This window comes from Nyctereutes procyonoides, unplaced genomic scaffold (assembly GCF_905146905.1).
Source record: "Nyctereutes procyonoides isolate TBG_1078 unplaced genomic scaffold, NYPRO_anot_genome, whole genome shotgun sequence".
In the NCBI taxonomy this organism is placed as follows: Eukaryota; Metazoa; Chordata; class Mammalia; order Carnivora; family Canidae; genus Nyctereutes; species Nyctereutes procyonoides.
The window spans coordinates 587,899-604,077 of record NW_026575052.1 but is presented as its reverse complement, the minus strand read 5'-3'; the positions used below and the strand labels follow the sequence as shown (position 1 = coordinate 604,077).

General features: G+C 53.6%; 1 protein-coding gene across 2 annotated transcripts in view; it reads left to right on the top strand.

The window, feature by feature from the left end:
* MTOR (mechanistic target of rapamycin kinase) overlaps window positions 1-16,179 on the top strand; it is a 121,628-nt gene that overhangs the window by 89,581 nt on the left and 15,868 nt on the right. For both annotated transcript variants that reach the window (XM_055330970.1, XM_055330971.1), the window contains 11 exons: window positions 97-197; window positions 1,967-2,082; window positions 3,281-3,358; window positions 3,551-3,658; window positions 7,029-7,154; window positions 7,247-7,378; window positions 10,736-10,851; window positions 11,778-11,895; window positions 14,069-14,314; window positions 14,951-15,051; window positions 15,930-16,026. In XM_055330970.1, coding sequence (XP_055186945.1) covers window positions 97-197; window positions 1,967-2,082; window positions 3,281-3,358; window positions 3,551-3,658; window positions 7,029-7,154; window positions 7,247-7,378; window positions 10,736-10,851; window positions 11,778-11,895; window positions 14,069-14,314; window positions 14,951-15,051; window positions 15,930-16,026 — 1,339 coding nt within the window. The remainder of the gene's footprint in view (window positions 1-96; window positions 198-1,966; window positions 2,083-3,280; window positions 3,359-3,550; window positions 3,659-7,028; window positions 7,155-7,246; window positions 7,379-10,735; window positions 10,852-11,777; window positions 11,896-14,068; window positions 14,315-14,950; window positions 15,052-15,929; window positions 16,027-16,179) is intronic.

The following is a 16,179-nucleotide window of genomic DNA, read 5'->3' as shown; positions in this document are numbered from 1 at the left end:
TGGAGCCCAGCTTATTAACCCAGGGGTGGCGAGGAAGAGGAGCAGGTTATGGAGGTGATTTCAGCTAATCCAACTCTGTGGTTCTTCTCCTCCAAGGGGGCAGCTCCACCAGCAGTGCTGTGAAAAGTGGACCCTGGTTAATGACGAGACCCAAGCCAAGATGGCCCGCATGGCTGCTGCAGCTGCGTGGGGCTTAGGTGAGAGGCTTCCCTCGCCGGCACCCCAGGCAAGGTGGGGGAGGCAGGGGACTCACGTTCAACAGGGAAGGCGCTGTGGCTCCAGGTGGAGATGTCAGGTCCACAGAAGTGTCCAGCGCTCTGTATGCACATGTACCTCTCCCAGGTGTCCCTTCTACCTGGTGACCACGATTAACTCGTTAGACGCAGGTAAAAATGGCCCTTCCTGGTGAACCCAAGGAAACCGGTGAGCAAGCAGCAAACTCGAGATATATCGTGGGGTTTGTTTGGTATCATTTATGTTAAACAAATTACTGGGCCATCTTTCTGTGTTATAAATAAAATCTACAAGTAGAAATTTCCTACCTACTGTTCTGGTTCCACTGTCATTAGTCTCTCTCCGTATCTTCTGCTGTGCATGAGGCCTCCATATTTGAATCTACATCATGATACGTTGTGGCTGCTGGAGCTCCAGCCATCATGTCTGTAACCCGAGCAGGAATAAAGAGAGAAGACAACCTTCTGCCCTCTCTCATTTCTTAACTGTTATTCTAGAACTTTCCTAAAACATATAAAAGTGAAGAAAATAGTACAATACATCCCCATATGCCTTCTCCAACACCTTCTCCAACAGTCATAAACATTTTGACAATTTTGTATTTCCTGTTCTCCTTGCCCAACACTCACCCACCTTATTCCAACTCCCTGAGTATTTTAAGGCAGAGATTTCCATTTAGTCCAGCAGGCACGGGTAGATTTCTGACAGCAGGTGCCCGCTGAGAGGATTACCCTCTTTTCGAGAGATGTTCTCAACGGGAGGGGAAGGAATCCACAGGCTGTTCACCTATGGAGCCCAGAGGAAGGTTATGTAACCTTCTACCTCCATTCCATCCCTCTGGCGTCACAGAGCTTATATCCTTCCCGTTCATGAGCTCTGGGCTGGATCCAGAACATTTTTCAAAAACAAATTGCTTCCTGAGGAGTCATCGCTTGCCATTTGCTTTAGCCCAGAGGCACAGAGAATGAATGAGCCGATGGTCTGGAGTGAAGGGCAGTAAAATGCCTTGTAAAATCAGCTGCCCTGCAGTTTGCAGCTAATGAGGCTGATATCTTTTCTGCAGATGGTCTTGGAAATGTTGGCGTTTGATACGTGCTCACCCCATCGGGGGAAGCGAATCTCTCTTCCCGGATGCAGCCGTTTGCCCCGTCTGCCCTGATAGAGCCCACCGTGCTATGACGGAGCCCATCTTTCTGTTACAGCACAGCCTCTTAAAATATTTCTCTCTTCCCTCCTGAGGCACAGGTAGTGCCAGAGCGAGGCGGGCAAACTATCTGTCTAATCCTGCCCCTGTCTGGGTAACGGCCGCGTTCAGTTGCTTAGGGGATAATGTCATTTCCAACGTACCGTTGAAGTGTGAGCTGCCTTGCGAGTAGGAAGAAAGCCATTCCATCTCACCTAGGGGAACCGGAGAGTTCTCTAGGTTAATGAGGTGCTACATTAAAGCCTCTTGACATGCAGGCTTGGCACTCACGCGGATCCTCCCATCTTTCATGGAACCCCCCGGGGCAGCAATGGAGGCCTGTGTTTGGAAGACAGATGTGGCTTTGTTTGTTAGATTGGCTCGCGCAACCCCATAGAGTAGAGAGAGTCTCTGTAGGGTTTTGATACATCGGGCACAAGTTTGTCTTGTCTGAGCCCCAAGCTAAATGCAAGTAACGGTGACAAGGCCTGTTTGAGCTGCTGCCTTAGCGCGGCGAGCTGACGGCCCTAATGCTTCTGTGTGTTGTAGGCCAGTGGGACAGCATGGAGGAGTACACCTGTATGATCCCTCGGGACACCCACGATGGGGCATTTTATAGAGCCGTGCTGGCGCTGCATCAGGACCTCTTCTCCTTGGCACAACAGGTAAAAACTCATGTGTAATCAGAGCGTCTCACAAAGAAGATAACTGTGTACCCCGTCAGTTCCTAGGCACGCGGTGCCCCTAGAAATGGGCTCACGTACTTCAGTTCTGGTGTTTGGCCCTGTGAGCTCATTAGATTCTAGGCTTTGGAGCATAGTACTCCTACGAGGACTGCCGGCACGTCCGCCAGAGCCCCTTTCTGCTCTGAGAGGGACAAGCCACCGTTTACGCTGTTCTGGAATTAGCTTCTCGGGTCATCTCCGCGTGCCGTGGTCACTTTGCCAGCGATCCTCATAGTGGAGAGAAACCGGCTGTTTCCCCAAGGAGGCTTTGGACAGCAGCAGTCCCCTCTGCAGCAGAGACCGGCCCCTGGGTTCTCCTGGCTGTACGGCTATGTCCCGGCTTCTAGGCGATGACCTTCCAGGAAAGATAGCACGTATGTGAAAGTCCTGTGCTGGCTCGCAGAGTGAAAGAATGAGGTCATCACATCCTGACACGCGCTGGGCTGTCTTGGCTGAGGTGCTGGGGTAAACGACCTGAGCACCTCAGGGATGAGGATGCGGTCATTGATCTCAAACATTCGAGAAAGAAAAGCTCCACGTGTGAGGTGTTCAGTTGATGAAACAGAAGTCCCCACCCGCAGTCCTGTGGCCGTGCTCCGAGCTCGGATTGACCCCAGCTGAGGCCTGCGCCGTCCGAGTCGCGAGCACAGAAGCCCCCGTGACATGGACAGGATTGGGCGTTCTCTGCTGGTAGCAGAGGGCTCCCTCGTGAGGGCAGGATGCTTAGGAGCCAGTGACGCCCACGTGGAGGCCCTGAGAGTTCACACAGTTGAGTTTCACAGGTGTGTCCAGCAAGGAGGAGATGGAAGCAGGCAGGTCCACGCTGGCCTCTGGAGGCGCAAGAACACAGTGATTCCGTTTCTAAGCCTACACGTTCCCTCCCCGGTTCCCAGGATGCAGGACGGGAAGCTTTCGGTTCTTACATGTTCTGTGTTTTCTGAGAAATGGGATAATGTTCTTTAGCCTTACAGATCTGATAAAAGGTTTCTTTCTTTCTTTCTCAGCGAACTCCTCTCTTCATCACTTGATTTTTAAGCAAAGTGAGTAACCTCCAGCTCGCTGGCCAGGCTGAAAACACAGCACGACCCCTACCCCGAGGCCCGCGCTCAGTTCTGTGGTTCTCTTGTTTCCCTTCTAGTGCATCGACAAAGCCAGAGACCTGCTGGATGCGGAGTTAACTGCTATGGCAGGAGAGAGCTACAGTCGGGCATATGGGGTGAGTGTCGAACGTTTAGAGGCTCATTTCAGTTCTTTTTTCAGCCTGGGCTAGAGCGCACTCCCAGGCCGCTGGGAACATGCCTGTGTATTCTCAGCAGATACCCTGACACCAGAAGGAATGATTGCAATGAATCCTGGCTTTTGGATTGTTGATGCAGTATTAAGTCGGAATGTGGTTTGCTTCCACCAGGCCATGGTTTCTTGCCACATGCTGTCCGAGCTGGAGGAGGTTATCCAGTACAAACTTGTCCCCGAGCGACGGGAGATCATCCGCCAGATCTGGTGGGAGAGACTGCAGGTGAGCCTGCTAGAAAGCCCCGGGCCGCCCGCCGCCTCTCGCTCCCCTGCGCTTGCTCAACACGCACTCGCTGCCTCCCCACGGAGGCTGGGGTTGCATTCGAGGCAGAGCACCCAAAGGCTGCGCACCTAAGCCCTTAGGGGTGAGGAGATGACCAGCTCTCCAGCCTGCGCCGACCCTTCTCTAGAAACACGAGGAAATGTCCTTAGTAAGTGACGCTTCCAGGCAGCCTGTTGGGAATCTTAGCCTCGGGATCAGTGGTTCCTGGCCTCAGCTGCCCGATGGAATGACCTGCAGAGGTTTTTAAAATCTGGATTCCCAGGCCACTTCCCAGACCAAATAAAAGGAAACTTTTGGGGATAGACCCGGGATCAGTATCTTTTCAGCCACCCCACATGCTTCCAATATGTGGCCAACCAGAACCACTGCTCTAAATCCATTTACTGGCCGCCGGCATCCGGCTTTTTAAACGGGGCTGCCTCGTGTTTCAGCCAAGCAGCCCCTGCCGTTTACAGATCCTCAGGCCAGAGTCCTCCTCTGTCTCTCTTCAGACTTTTTTTTTTTTTTTTAAAGATTTTATTTATTCATTCATGAGACACACAGAGAGGCAGACACACAGGCAGAGGGAGAAGCAGGCTCCCTGCAGGGAGCCCGATGCGGGACTCGATCCCGGGAATCTGGGATCACGCTCTGAGCTGAAGGCAGGCGCTAAACCGCTGAGCCACCCAGACGTCCCTTCAGACTCTTTTCTACTGAAGTTCCTCTCGTGGAGAAACCTCTCCAGGTCCTCCATCGGTGTTTTCATTGTACATTCTGATCACTTGAGTGTGAGGAGCGGTCAGTTCCAGATCTGGGAGTCAGCGGTCTTAAGTGTTCCTGGAAACGACAGCTCTCCCGTTCTGTGAGTCGGTAGGAGGGCACGTTCAGAAGCTGCTCCTCCCCCTGCACATTGTAATCCGCCTCCTCGGCTTTAGACTGTCCTCTTGGCCCATCCACACCTATTTCCAAATTCTGTCTCCAGGCCAATCAGGGTCTGGGGTTCCGGGCCCCTCAGTAGGCCGTGATAGAACCTTTTCACTCCAGGCTGCATTCCTGTCTGGGAAGCTCAGGGCACATTCCACTGGCAAGGAAAGAGCAGCGGGCAAAGGATCGTGTTCGTGAATACAGTCGTTTATGCTCTGCAATGAGCACATGCAGTTCTTTCATATGTTTTATTAGCAATTATGAAATGCCCAGTGAATGTTTTGATGGAAAATTGTCTATTGGACACCAGAAAAGAATTCCACAAAGCAAGCATTTCCCACCTGACTTGTACATGCCTCATTTTTTTTTTTTTAAGTGCCCATAATGGGGTGAAGTGTTTCCACATCAGAGGTGGTGGGGAGTCTTCCGCCATCCTAACAAGGGCGACTTTATCCAAATAGAGACCCAGACCGGGGTGGAGTAAACGAGTGTAGGGGAGGGGAAACCCATGTTTGACTTTACCACGTCCAAGATGCTGTCGTCATCTGAGGCCTTCGTGACTTTCCTACCTTGAGACAACAAGATGCTTTTAGGCTTACAGGGGCCAGATTATTTCAGCATCTGGAAGAAACTAGCAGATGGTGAGAAGTTCCCAAGTCACCCAATGTACTTTTTCCTGTTTTTATAACTTTCCAAATCACTGTTGTCACACTTAATGGGATGGGAAGATATGGTCCAAGGCCTGAAAATAAAGCATTAAGTTTGTGGTAGAAATCTGGCTCTCATGGATGGCTTGCTGTCAGAGTGCTCACTGAGCCGCCTTGGTTGGCTGGATGGCTGCCACTTTGTGGTCAAGTCATTTAGGTTGAAATCCCCTGCCAGAGTCTCCCGTGGGGCAGCTTGAGAGGTCAGCCCCACTTGCCTTGGGTTCTCTATTTAGGTCATGCTGGATCCTGTCACATTTAAAAGCCTGCAACTATTGTTGCTAGACTCTCAGGCTCACGTCCATGGAAAACCGCTCGTTTGGTCCCATCCACCTTTCAAATAGACCTGTCGCTGGAGCGATAAGCCCTGCTCCCCTGGTGGTTTGTCTCTGAGTCTTTGTTGTTGGCTTTTTGTTTTTTTTTTTTTTATTCTTTTTTAAGATTTCATGTATTTATTTGAGAGAGTGAATGAGTGAGCACAAGCGGGAGGGAGGCACGAGGGAGAGGGAGAAGCCAACTCCCTGCCAAGCAGGGAGCCCGATGTGGGGCCCGACCCCAGGACCCTGGAATCATGACCTGAACCAGCGGAGCCCCCCAGGTGCCCCTGAGTCTGACTTCTTACAGCTAGGATAGAAGAGAAGAGGCTCCCTTACCCTCAGTAGTTTTTGATATGATACTAGCCTATCCCTTTTGATAATGAGTAGTTCACCCTGTTTTTTTAATTAAAAAATATATGTGTGAATGAATGAACGCTTTTCCTTGTATATGCAGTTTTTTTTTTATCTGAGGCAAATGAAAATGAAGCAGAAAGAATCTAGACAAGTCTTCGTGGAGGTTTAGGCATCAATAACTTCAGGACTGTTGATGCCCCTACTTACAGGCAGCATCATTTGAAAATTTAAGTATTTAAACTTCTGGGATCCCCGGGTGGCTCAGCGGTTTAGCGCCGCCTTCAGCCCGGGGTGTGATCCTGGAGACCCGGGATCGAGTCCCGCGTCGGGCTCCCTGCGTGGAGCCTGCTTCTCCCTCTGACTGTGACTGTGTCTCTGCCTCTCTCTGTGTGTCTCTCATGAATTAATAGATAAAATCTTTAATTATTTAAATTTCTTTTATACTTACTTCATCTTTCAAATTCTGAATGATACATTTTTTTAAATTTTATTTTTGAGTAATCTTTATACCCAACGTGGGGCTCAAGCTCACAACCCTGAGATCGAGTCACACCGTACCGATGGAGCCTGCCAGGCACCCCCGAATGACACATCTGAAATTGAATTTATCAGTGATAGTCTCCCTCAGCCAGAGGATCTGAAGCAAAAAAAAAAAAAAAAAGAAAAAAATCAAAATTAAACATGCATTATTTACAATCCAGAAAAGAAATTAATTTAATTCATGCCGCCCTCCTCGTAGCCCTCTGAAGGGGGTACCGTGTTCACGCCGTGTTAGCGGTGAGGCAGTTCGTGAGGCTCACACGGAGGGTAGGCGGCGGGGCCGGGACTCAAGCGCCAGAGCCTGTGCTCTCCGGGTCCTGCATCCTGAGAGCTTCGGGAGACGTGTTTTTCTTTACCGTTCCCTTCACTTGAGAACGTTGCGGTTGTAAAAATGAATTTTCTTTTTTGGTTCGAGGCAGGTTTTGCTATTGCTTGTTGGGGGTCAGAGCTGTAGCGGAGGGTAAACCTAGTTCTCCCTCTCGAATGTACCAGGGCTGCCAGCGCATCGTGGAAGACTGGCAGAAAATCCTCATGGTGCGGTCGCTGGTGGTCAGCCCTCACGAGGACATGAGGACCTGGCTCAAGTATGCCAGCCTGTGTGGGAAGAGTGGCAGGCTGGTGAGTAGCCCCCACGCAAGGTGGGCGGGAGGCTGCGGGCGACGGCGCTCCTGGTCCCCTTCTCTTCATAACCGGCCCCTCTCCTTCTTAAGGCCCTTGCTCATAAAACCTTAGTGTTGCTCCTGGGAGTCGACCCATCTCGGCAGCTTGACCATCCTCTGCCAACAGTGCACCCTCAGGTGACCTACGCCTACATGAAAAACATGTGGAAGAGTACTCGCAAGGTCTGTATCCCCGTCCATCCAACAGTAGACCACGACTCTCCAGAATGCTCGCTAACCGGCTTCTCACAGCCTCGGGGCCCAGAAGGAAACAGCATCCAAACCCGGGTGCCAGGGAGTTTGCTCCTGTTAGGAAGCTGTTTGCCCTGATTTCGGAAGTGAATCCTATTTGAAGGCATGCACGCATACCATTGATCCAACTACTGGGTGTGGCCACAGTTATACCCGTTAGCAGACAGAGGATGCTGGAACATACCGCCAAGAGAAGGTGGGCCGTTCGGTACCAAAAATGCAGCGTATTTGTGAAAACATAGACCAGAGATTTCACAAGACCAACTTGGTTTTTCAGACTCCTCGTCTCCTTCCCAATCATCAGTTGGGATTCAGAGGCAGCAACACCCAGGGTATGATGCTGAATCCAGTAGGGAGCGTCTTCTTGGAGCCAGCATAGAATTCCTCTTAACTTTATTTACAGACGAGTCCTTCCCCGGACAGGGAAATAGAGGTGGTTCCTGGTGTGGGTTTTGGTTTTATTTTTTGAAGTGGTCTCCCTGGATGATGGTGATGATTAAGGAAAAGTTGGCCCTGGAGGCAAAATCAGCACCTGCTTTGGCTCCTCATCCCCTTTACCAGGCGGAGAGAGCGTCCCAGCTCGGCTCCTCTCGGCACGGTGGTCCCCGTGGTGGGGCCTGCGCAGAGCGACCACCGCGGCCGTGGCTGTGGAGGGCCTGCTCGAGGAAATCCAGGACCGTGTCCAGAAGTGGACTGCTCTTTTGGGCGGCTGACTCTGTGACTGGGAAAGCCACTGAGAGTGGGATCAGGAACCCTGCCCCGCAGCCCTGGATCTTCGACGTGGGTTCACTTCAGTAGTAACGACCCGCATTCTCCGCGTGTGTCGTTTGGGGGCTTTGTTTTCTTTTGTAGTTTTTAGGGGTTTGGTTTGGTTTGGTTTGGTTGTAAGTCTTCTGCAAACTTCCCAGGCCAGAGCAGTTCTGATTCAAAGCCTGACCTTCCTCCAGGCAAATGAGAAAAACAGGAGGTGCTGGATCTGAGTGTAGTCTGGTTTCCTTCCTATGTACAGCGTCCAAGTCTTTGAATGTCCTGCTGAAGGGCAGGCAGCAGGAGCCTCCTGGCTAATGTGTCAACCAGGGAGTGGCTTCTCCCAGCGTACGACCACAGCCCGACCTCTCCACGCTGTGGCCTCCTGATGGGAGGCCATGAAACGACATGCATTAGAAATTTAGAAACCTCTTTCAAGTTAGGTGCTTGAACCCCGAGCCCAGAGCTAGAGGTGCCACGTCTTCACAGGAGTGCGGCAGTTACTCAGAGGACCAGCTACGTGACAACAGCCGTGCCAGTGAACAAGCCCTTCTCTGAGCTTTACGTTCCTCCACTACAGACAGTTCAGTAAACAGTGGTGTTCTGCCCCGCGTGAGGTGTCAGGCCGTAGGTGTATGTGCTCTGTTTTCCGGAATCTAGAGACAGGCCGGTCCTTCTGTGAAATTCCACTAAGCTGAGGACGCTGATCTTATCCCCAAACCAGGAATACAACGAGCAGCTGTACTCTGGGCACGGAGAAGCAGCCCCTTCCTCTGAGTGGCCAGTCCTTTCCTTCATCCATGACAGAAAAAAAAAATCAGTTTTTCCCCTCCTTGCTTCCTGGAGGTTGAGAAAAGAATTTTTTAATAGAACACTTTGAATTCCTTGAAAATAAGCGGCCTCCGTGCCACGGAGTGGAAGGATATGGATTCTTCTGTGCTGGATAAATTAGTACTGAGCTTCAAATCCAAGCTACTACGCAGCCCTCCCAGCTTGGGCAATTTAATTTTTGTTCAGTGCCCTGTTGGGTCTCCTGAAAAGGTTCTAAACTGTCTGGACTGCCAGCGACACGGAGCTCGCAGGCCCCCGACAGCCCCCGTGTCAGAGCTCCTGCTTGGTGCTCAGTGCACCGACTTACCTACCAGTCCCCTTTCGCGTGGTTGATGTTTCTGGTGCTTCCTCTTGGTTCTTTTTTTTTCCCTTTCCAATCAAATTTAAGTCCGGTCAGCGCAGTTCTCGTAGAGGAAAAAATAAAGGAGCATGTATCACTTCCAGGTGCAGGCTGCTAATGTAGTTCATTTTTCAAAGCCAGGGTGAGTAATGGAACCCCGTAACGGCAGCTGTCTGAGGGGGACAGGTGTCTTGTTAGCTGTCGGAGCATCTGTGTGTCTGCCCCGTCCCCTTGCACGGATTAGCTGCCTGATAAATTGTTCATCACGTCGCTCTGGCTCTGGGGTGAGCCCTGTCTCTTGATGCCAATTAATTCCTTACAGCTGGAAAGTATCTGAGGTTAGCCCTGGCCCCCAAGCCAGGTAGTTGTGTTTTCCTTCAAGACCATCATTGCCAACGTGTTTCTAGTTTTTAAAAAAGTGGAAGGAGAGACCATTCTGACCTTATTTATCTGAAATATTGATTTTTTTCCCCTCTTCTTCTGCAGCAAAGAACACATCGCCTCTTTCTTCACTTTCTCTCACATACCATCTCCCCTCCCTGTGTTGTGGATTTACATTCCACCGTTTTTCCCGTGGGAGCTTTTCACATCTATATGCTCTGTTTGCACCTGTGAAGTTCATTAAAAATAGCATAGACCCCGTTTATCAAGATGCTGGCATGTGTGGACGTGTGGGCTTCTACCGATGGCTGGTAGCTCCGAGATCTCTGGCTCTGTGACTCTGCTCTTCCCTGTTCAGCCCCCTGTTCCCAGCCCAAGTGCCTCTGCTCCCTTTGTTTCGAGTCCCGTAGTGTAAATAGATCAAACTGCCTGAGGAGGCTGTGAAGCTTTTGCTCCCAAGCCTCCCCGGTCAGCTACATGTCTGCTCAGCCAGTGTCTTCCCCCTGCTTCTTTGGATGGATGGATGAGGGACTTCACCCCATCTCTGTGTTATTTGGGTACTGAGGCTTCTATTGGATTTTTAAAACTATAGTTTGGGCTCTGCTGGGGTGTCCAAGGTACAAATACCAAAGTTTTACTGGCTCGAAACAGTCCCCCATGAGCCTGGTTTCCCCGCGGGCCACGTGATGATGGTGCAGTAAGCAGTTGTTTCACGTTTCTCCCTATGAATCGTTATTTCGAGGGAACCAGGCCAGTAGCTTTTCCAAGGCTTATTAAATAGTGGTACAGTTAGCCAAGGAGAGTCTTCTTGAAAAGCCCAACCGTCTTCCAGCGTCATGCCTGTCCTAGGGGACCCTTTCCCTGTGCTCCAAGGTGCTCTCCTGGTTGGGGGAGGGGGTTGGCTCACTTGCTCGTGAGCTGAAGGGGGGTCCTTTCCTGTGAGGCGAGCCCGAATGCCAAACAGCACCCCGTGCTTTTATCCCGTACAGATCGATGCCTTCCAGCACATGCAGCACTTCGTGCAGACCATGCAGCAGCAAGCGCAGCATGCCATCGCGACCGAGGACCAGCAGCACAAGCAAGAGCTGCACAAACTCATGGCCCGGTGAGGTCCCCGCTGGTGCCCAGGGCCAGTCATACTCCTGTCCCCCCAACAGCAGCAGCCTCCACAGCGCAGCAGGAATGCTCAAGGCTCCCTGGGCTGTGGCTTGCTGACCCCCCCTCTGGCCTTTGCAGTAGGGACCCCAGGCGGCCACAGAATCGTGCTGCACCAGAGCTTCTGCTGCTGTTTTCTCAGGATTCGGCAGCCCTAGAGCGCCCCTGTGCTGCTGTCCTCCTGGCGTCTGGCTTTAGAGCCAGACTCCTTTCTGCAAATGCCAGCTGTGCTGCTGCTTTGAGGTGTGACTTTCAATGAGTCACTTAACTGCTCTGTGCCTCAGTTTCCTCATCTTAGGCAAAGGGGATGATGAGAGCTCCTCGTTGTGAGGGTGGTAGAGGGCGGTGTGAGGGTTAATGGAACAAACACTTCAACCATTTAGAGCCGTGTCTGGAAGAGAGTAGCAGTCAGTAGTGCTGGCGTTAATATTATCATAAATGTGGTCTCTCAGAGATAACGCATCTGTAATAGGCTGCTCTGTAGTCTATCGGTTATCATCGTAAGCGGAGGAGAAGGGCTAAGTGAGGGGAAGCCAGTAGCGATCGATAGGAAAAGTGACTCAGCAGCCGACACCCACCAAAAAGTGATGTCAGTGTGGGTAGGCCCACACCGACCTCCCCGTACCAGGTGCTGACTTATGCTGGCATTGAAAGGTCAAGGGGAAGAGGCGAAACGTTAAAAACGCGTCCCTGAGGCCCACTTTTTTCCTTCCGTGTGGTTGAGAACCCTGGGAGTTCCATCAGGTTGCTTCCTGGGAGCCAGCATAATACCAAGGAGGCGTTCACGCTCCTCAGACATAATGGGCTGTTCTCCTGGGGGCCGGGGGGCGGCTGCGGGCGGGGGCAGCAACCTGGGGGTGGTCTCTGTGTCTTCAGGTGTTTCCTGAAACTCGGGGAGTGGCAGCTGAACCTCCAGGGCATCAACGAGAGCACAATCCCCAAGGTGCTGCAGTACTACAGCGCTGCCACGGAGCATGACCGCAGCTGGTACAAGGTAAGCCCGAACCAGCCCGGGGTCCCCAGCGGTGCCCCCCTCCGGGTGGGGACCCCAGCGCCCAGCAGCCTGTGCTGTTGTGGTCCAGGGCACAGCCTGGCGGGTGCCGGCCGAGGCGGTGAATTTGCTTGTCTGCGTGCCAGGAACCAGTGTGTCGGAGCCCCGTACAGGCTAGATTGATGCAGGAAGCTTAATGGGGTCTTTGATTTGCGGAACACGGCATCACAGCCTCATTCTGTGTGTGGCACTGGGGAATGCTGTTGTCTTCTAGACTCGGCTGCTTGTTTTCCTGCGAGCATCTGGACACATGGTTAATCTCTGGAACTTTATCTTCCCTTGGGTCATCTGTTCCTTCCCGGCTTCTTCCTGATTTCCATCCCTGCCTGCTCCTCATCTAAGAACTTCACTTTCTCTATTTTTATTGGAAAGCTCAGGGTAACATCCTGTTATGCCATAGGAAACTTTCCAGGAAGGTAAACAGAATTAGAAAATGTATCAGAGATGCGGTTGACTGGGGGAGGAGGGAGGTCTTCCCGAGGGACCTGCCTGCGGTCACAGCTGCTCGCCGTAGCAGACGTCATGGATTTCTTTCCAGTATTTCCTTAACTTGCTAGTACTTTGTGAATTAAACCCTCTGAGATCAAAACGTGCATCTGAGGACGCAGAAGCATTCTACAGTAAGAGTCTTCTCCCGATGGAGGCGTGCTTCCTTCTGATCTGAAACACGCCCATTCCGTGCTACCAGCGGTAGCCACTGTATCTAGGACAGCTTCCGCCCTAGGCTGCAAAAATACATCCGGTAAACCCTGGAGTAGCTGGCCCCTCACCAGTCAGTAGGTGTCTTCCAACCCGATTACTTTCCTTCATTCAGATCTCAGAAAAGAAACAGATTATGAGGAAAAAAAAACTGGCTCCGGGAATTTCAGGTTTTCCCTGTGCGGGTCCTTCGGGGTTGATGTTGTGTCGCTGTCAGTGGTGTGGTCCCAGGTGTGTCAGGCTCGGTGCCCGGCAGGTAGTGGATGAAGAAGAGCTGCTTGTTGAGTAAGTGAAGGTGAGGGGAGACTGAGCTGGGTCGTTGCGGGGTCGTTACTCATCCACGATCCGACCCAACCCTCTCTGCTTGGGTGGAAAAATGGGCACGTTTGTGGTAAAGGTTTTAGCAAAGGATGCAAAGGAATCTCCCGGTTTTCCAGAAAGCCCCACTCAGTGGAGCGTTTAGTGTCCTGCCGCAGCTGCAAACTCACGGGGCCCCAAACCAGAGTGTGCCCCAGGCCGTCTACACCAGGCGGTGCTGTGCCCTCGTGTCGCTGCAGCTCACAACTGCAGAGCGTGGACAGTGCTCTCGCACAGGCCACCACGGACCCGGTGGGCGAGCTGGACGGATGACCCACATTCCCCCGTGGCAGGCTCTTGACCACTACCTTCCCACTGACCTAGGACCCGATTACAACCTTCATCACCCCTACACCTGTGCTCTCTCGCATAGCGCATCCTATGCGGCTGCCAAAGGAATCTTTAAAACCTAGAACGAAACGGGACCTCCTCGGCCTAATATGTTAGCCCGTCCACGATCCGACCCTGCCACTCTGCTAACCCTCCCCCTCACCTCCCTCCTGCACGGACGCACTCCAGTCGGGTCTGTTGATTGGCTTCCTGTGAGCCGCCCACTGCGGGCCACCCTGCACGGGCCATCCTGCGTCTTCGTCCTTGACCTCCCCAGGCCAGGAAGTCCCTGCTGCTCTCCTCTTGTCCCCTCCTTTGTCCATCGAAGGCTGGTCCTCGGTCCCTACCCCGGATCCCTGCTCCCTACGAAGCTTTCCCTGACCCTGGGCTGCCCAGCGTCCGTCTCCCGTTGCCCCTCACATGTGCCTGCCCTCGGGTCGCGGGCCCCCTGCCCCGCAGACCACAAGGGCCCCGAGGCAAGGGCCTGGCTCGCTCCTCTCGGGTGCCCCGCCCCGGCCGCCCTCGCCGCAGTCCTGAGGCCCTAAGGGCCTCGTGAACGAGTCAGGCTGAACCTAGGAAAGGGCCCCGCCCCCGAGGGTTCCAGTGGAGGGAGGCTCTGCTCTGCTGGCCACTGAGAAGGGCAGTCCCCGCGCCCCTCCTCGGCCTCGGCCTCGTGCTCCTAACGGCCTTGGCGCTCAAGCCTCCTCGTCCTCGACTCTCGCCCCACCAGGCCTGGCACGCGTGGGCGGTGATGAACTTTGAAGCTGTGCTGCACTACAAACACCAGAACCAAGCCCGGGACGAGAAGAAGAAGCTGCGTCACGCCAGCGGGGCCAACATCACCAGCACGACCACCGCCGCCACCACAGCGGCCACGGCCACGGCCACCAGCACCGAGGGCAGCAACAGCGAGAGTGAGGCCGAGAGCACCGAGAACAGCCCCACCCCGTCTCCTCTGCAGAAGAAGGTCACTGAGGTACCCTCCCCTCCTCCCCCAGCGAGGACTGAGCGGGGCAGCAGGCGCTCCGAGGAGCGGAAGGCGCTGGAGGAGCCTGGGCTTCACCCTGAGGGGCCCCACGAGGCGGACGGCGTGGCCTCTCTGCCACCCGGCGCTGTTGGAGACGGAGCTTCCGCGCGTGTGTTTGTTTGAGGCGCGGCTCTAGCCCCCGAGCTGCAGACTGAGTTTCTGGTCCTTCTTCCCACAAGAATGAGGTCATCCCCATAAAGCCTGCACCTGCGTGCGCGTGGGTGGCCGTGCACATGTGCAGCTCCTCCTGAGAACGGAGGCCCGCGGGATCCGGGATCCGTCCTCTGCCCGTGCGGCCCCCTCCCCTCCGGTTGTCTGTTCAGTGCACCGGGGCGGCCAGCAGGCCCGGGGAGCCGCGTGTTCAGCCTCAGCCCGCTTAGGAAGCCACCACGAGCCCGCGCTGATAGGGACCGTGACACAGCTGGCATTTCCTGCGAGCCTGCTACGTGCCAGCTGCTAATCCAGAGGCTTCTGGCGCAGTAACTGCTTTAACCTTGTCGCATCTCTGAGGGCGGGGACAGTTAGTGTGCTGTCAGGCCCCTTTGGCAGCTGAGAACACTAAGGCAGGCGTGTGTGTTCCAACAGGATTTGTCCAAGACCCTCTTGATGTACACGGTCCCCGCCGTCCAGGGCTTCTTCCGTTCCATCTCCTTGTCACGAGGCAACAACCTCCAGGACACACTGAGGTATCAGAGGAGGGCGGGGCCCCCGCCAGGCCGTGCGCTCAGCGGAACAGAGAATACCGCGGCGTCCCCTTCTGCTTCCCCACCCGATGAGCACGTCCCCGTGTAGCCGCTGAGCAGCCTGCACCTGCCAAGGCCGAGGGGGAGGCGTGGCCTGAGACGCTCGCTCGGAGTGCGCTCGGCTCTGCAGGAGGCGGCGCAGCTGTTTGTGGCAGTCGTGCTGGGATCCCCTTCGCTTTTAGAGGCCACTTAGGCCGACACAAAGGGCACAGACTGACCGGTCGGCAGACGACGGGGTGACTAGGACAGCCAAGTCCTACGTTTGCCCCGTTGCCACGGGTCCACAGATGGCTTTCTGTATGTGCAAACATTATCCCTGGACCGTCCCTGGGCTCATCTGTGAGATTTCTGAGCTCACGCCACGCTGATCCCTCTATTATCTCGAATAGAATAAGCCTTCACTTGGGATGCTCCTCCTTGTGTTGAGCCAAGTACTAACGACCATCGCCAACCAGTGTCCTGACACCAGACGGGGGAACCGTGTCTGGGGCGGGGAAACCACTGATTTGAGGCCCTGCCAGTTACTCCTTTTCTTTTTTTTTTTTTTTTTTTTAACAGATTTATTTATTTGAGACAAAGAGTGAGGGGGGGGAGGGGGGGCGTGGGGAGAGAAGCTCAAACTCACACTGAGCGTGGAGCCCATCTCTGGGTTTGATCCCAGGACCCTAAGATCCTGAGCCAAAATCAAGGGTTGGGCGCCCAAGCAGCTGAGCCACCCAGATTCCCCTTCACCGATTAGTCTTGTTTCAAGTCTTAAAAAACCAAACAGACAAAAGTGAGAAAGTAAATTTTCTGTGATTTTTCTCATTTTTCTTCTCCAGAGTCCTCACCTTATGGTTTGACTATGGTCACTGGCCAGATGTAAACGAAGCCTTGGTGGAGGGGGTGAAAGCGATCCAGATTGACACCTGGTTACAGGTGAGGCTGGCTCGGGTCTCCCCCCTGCTCTGTCTCCCCCTGGGATCACGCGGTGTTTGGTGAACAGTGGGAAGAGGGGGCTCAGTCCCAAGGTCGAGACCCCGTATCTTCTTTAGTTTCTCCCAGAGAACTGAAGGGAGTGACCCGTTTCAG